The sequence below is a fragment of the Somniosus microcephalus genome, chromosome 11 (genome assembly GCF_052327205.1).
Source record: "Somniosus microcephalus isolate GS21.2 chromosome 11, FLI_Smic_1.0, whole genome shotgun sequence".
Classification (NCBI taxonomy): domain Eukaryota; kingdom Metazoa; phylum Chordata; class Chondrichthyes; order Squaliformes; family Somniosidae; genus Somniosus; species Somniosus microcephalus.
This window is the reverse complement of record NC_140997.1, coordinates 124379904-124383787: the sequence shown is the minus strand read 5'-3', so window position 1 is coordinate 124383787 and position 3884 is coordinate 124379904. Positions and strand designations below refer to the sequence as shown.

Below are 3884 nucleotides of genomic sequence, written 5' to 3'. Positions count from 1 at the left end.
GTAAAGACAGCTCAATAGCAGATCATTCCCCCACCTTTACAGGTAAAAGTCTGAAGCAAGACACCAGGCATGTACTCTCCCTTCTCCTGACTGAAGAGTCACTACTGTCAGCACTAATTCAACCCCCTTCACCCTTCCCCATTTCTTTGTTTTAAAGCCACCACAGCTTAATGACTGTTTGCTGGCAGATGTTATAAAAAACCCTTTTCAGCAGGAACTGTTACCAAGAGCTCAGAAAACCATTAGAATCCTCTCCAGTGATGATTTGAAGATGTGGGCACAGCCATCCTGGGAGTGACTTCTGTATTTTTAACTTGGATCATATTACACAGCTGTGTATTGTGCAGTGGGATCTTAACCAGATCAGCTATTTAATTAAACAAAGACAAACCAGTTCAATGATGAATAACCTTTATTTCCATGTACTGTGACAGTTAGATGAGAAAACTGGGAAATAATGACAACCAAAGTATTCACCACCAGAAGTTGGTCACACTTCATTTCCAACCTGTATAGAACTAATGGTTCAAGAATCCCATTCAACTCAGGCTGTGCTTGTCAAACAGGTACTCTCCCATGCCATTCTCAGGGGCTCCCAGTCTCTTCAAGTTGGTGATGTGATCTCCAAGCTTCTTGATCATCTTCACTTGCTCATCCAAGTAGTGGGTCTCCAGGAAGTCACACAACTGAAAGTGAAAAACAAAGCACAATTAGCTCAGAGGAGACATCATCAAAGGCCTTCTGAGCTTCACCGCCCATGGAGATGGTCCTTTATCTTCTACTGGATGGGGTAACTGGTACAAGTGCTGCAGAGAAATAGGTGGATTGGACGTCAGATTAGATTTACTCCAGGAGTAATGCATTTACCAATTTAAAATTGGAAAGCAGAACCCCCTTCAGTTACAACTTATCCTTTGCTGTCCCAATTTCAATCTGCTTTATGCACTGGCCTCATCTCAGTGAGATCCTGATGTTGAAGTCTTTTGTGAAAGATCATCAGAAACCTATTGGGCATGGAGATATTGCTAAAGATCAGTGATCAGATTAAGCTCCCCAGATAGCCTTCAACTCACCCAAAACATGGCAAGTGTCAGCCATGGCTTACTGGTACCACTGCCAGTCAGAAGGCCCTGGGTTGTCCCATTTCAGAGAATGGAGTGAAAACCAACACTTCACTGCAGTACTGAGGGAGAGCTGCAATGTCAGAGGTATTGTCTTTTGGATAAAACAGTACACAAGGTCTTGTCTGCCCACATGGTACTATTTCAAAGAAAAAAAACTGGAATGTCAGTGTCCTGGCCAATATTTATCACTAACCAACTTAATAAAACAGACTATCTGGTGATTTCTCTCATTTCTGCAGCAGGATCTTGGTGTGCAGATTGACTGCCATGTTGCAAACATTACAATAATGACACTTCAAGAAGTACTGAATTGGCTGTAGTGTTTTTGGACACCGACGACAAGGAAGGCACTGTAGATATGCAAATCTTTCTTTAAATGAGACATTAGGAACTTACATGAGGGTCAGTGTTCCCAGTGGAGAGTTGGTGTAGATCCAACAGACTCTGGTTGACATCCTTCTCCAGCTGCAGAGCTCTCTGCATCACCACTAGGCCATTGCTCCACTCATCCTGCTCTGGTTTCTGAGAGTTTGTAGGGGTGGGGTATAGAGTAACATTGGAAGAAATTAGTTAACAGACTTGAACATTTCAGGAGTTAGTCAGATCACAACTCAATGTCATTCTTGATATTCTAAGCCAGGATTTTAACCAGACAGTTCATCAAGAATTCTCTTTGGAATGAGTTATTGGACTTGAAATCACAGCACTATAGGCTCTAAAGTGAGATCACCTAAAATGGAGCACAATATTCCAAATGAGGTCTATCTAGCAGTAATTGCAGTAACACTTCCTTGCTTTCTATTCTATGCCAGAACATGAAGCCCACCTTTCAATCAGCCTTTTGTCTCTGCAAGCTAGCTTCTAAATGACATCTGTACTGGGACACACCCCAAATCCCTACACTCTTACATCTGATGTGAACATCAACCACTTCCTTCCAGTCAACCCCCTAGCCAGTCTCCAATTTTGCCCTGGAGCTCACTATAGACCCTAGCTCAGCAGATCACTATTTGCACATTTAGATCATATGCACTAGTCACCATCCAGTGGTCTATTTTATACCAACTGCCTCCTACTCCACCCAGTTTTATTGGGGTCACAAGGTTGCTTCTAATGCACTTCCAATTTCTGCCAGCAATCTCCTGCCTTCTGAAAATCCATGCATACAACAATCATTGAGCCTCCTCTTGGAACAACTTCCATGACTCAGATAATCTAGTATGAGGTAACTAGCCTACTTTTCACAAAACCATGGCAATTCTTCAAAGTTTGCTGAATCTAACCTTGACATCCTCCAGGACAACACGCCCCCCACGCATATTCTGGAATTTCAGCAGTTTCTCAGCATGCTCACGTTCCTCATGTGACTGCTCCTTGAAGAACTCGGCAAAGTGACGCAGGGCAACATCATCCCGGTCAAAGTAATACGACTGCAGGTAGAGAGAAAAATGGAAAAGAGACAATTGAAATCTAGATCTGATCCATGGCCAACTCAAATGGTAGCAACACCAATACTTTCCAAATCCTTTTTGAATATGTTGGAAGCTCCTCATTGAAGTAGCTCAACAGAATAGGAGGTTATGTTACTAGAAAATATTAGCGAGCTTTAATGCTTTTTGGAATAAAGCTCTCAACTACACTTGGTCAAAATATCTGTGGTATCTTCTTTTGTTCCCAGATGAAAGTCTAAAAGCAGAGAAGGAAAAGAGCCAAATCTTTAAAATTAAATAGTTTAACACCATCCTCAGGTGAGAAAGACTAACAGGATTCACTCAATTAGAGGGGGATAAAAACTGGCCAGAACCAGCCAATGTTTCACTAACTAGTCACCCAATTCAATCTAATTGTTGCCATCCAAGTTGGAAGTTGACTAGTTTTAGTGAATCTTCAAGATGAACCCTCCATTACAAACTTGATGAAACCCTGGAGTTAGTTTCAAATATAAACACATCAGAATAGGACAGAGCTATTACAGAGCAGGAAAGAGTCCTTCTGCAAGATCACTGTCTTAAGAGCATTCACTGGATTAAGACTGGGGAGGGCTATAGAGAGACCCTCTAAAGCCCATTCATTGACCTAGAGAAATTCTACCTGCTTAGAATAAAATAACAGCCTTAATTTTGAAATAGGACCCCAAAAATACAAAACTCACCATGGAGAGATAAACATAGGAGGAATAGAGCTCCATGTTGATCTGCTTGTTGACAGCATCCTCACAGTCCTTGTGATAGTTCTGACGCACTTGGGAAGCCATCTTAACTCTTCCTGTTGCAAAGCACTGAGCTCAAACTCCACTGTAGTAACAACCTAACCTCTACCCTCACAAGCTCCTGCATTTCAACAGGGTCTGGCATGATCAATGATGATTGACAATCCCTGTGAGCCAGTCAGGATCTTCCATCAATCCAGGCACCAATTAACAAAGGAGAGGGGGCGGTGTGTGATACCCAGAGCCAATCAGAGCTTTGGAATACAGAGGTTTGGATGATTATTCTGTGATGTCATTGCTGTTGGTTTCTTTGACTTTCCTCAAACTGAATTTGAAAGCGTCTCTGTTCTCAGAATCAGAGTTTCACAACATATCTCAAAGAGCTCGATGAAATTCCACCCTACAGATGGTGTTGAGCACAGCCGGCTCTAAGTTAACCCGTCTCTCGGAGAATTGATGGGCATCTCGGTGGCTCCAGAATGAGTCCGTGATACCAAGGTTCACAATGTTGACCACAATAGATTGAAAGAGACTGACCTACACCAGTCAGT

The 3884-nt window shown here is 42.4% G+C and overlaps 1 protein-coding gene across 1 annotated transcript; it reads right to left on the bottom strand.

The window, feature by feature from the left end:
* Nucleotides 1-394: 394 nt before the first annotated feature.
* On the bottom strand, nt 395-3430 carry LOC147110855 (ferritin heavy chain, oocyte isoform-like). The gene is made up of 4 exons (XM_086002276.1): nt 3277-3430; nt 2408-2554; nt 1521-1646; nt 395-686 (listed from the first exon to the last, which is right to left on the bottom strand). Exons 1-4 carry the CDS (start codon nt 3376-3378, stop codon nt 540-542), a joined length of 522 nt encoding a protein of 173 aa, XP_085858402.1. The 5' UTR covers nt 3379-3430; the 3' UTR covers nt 395-539.
* Nucleotides 3431-3884: the final 454 nt, after the last annotated feature.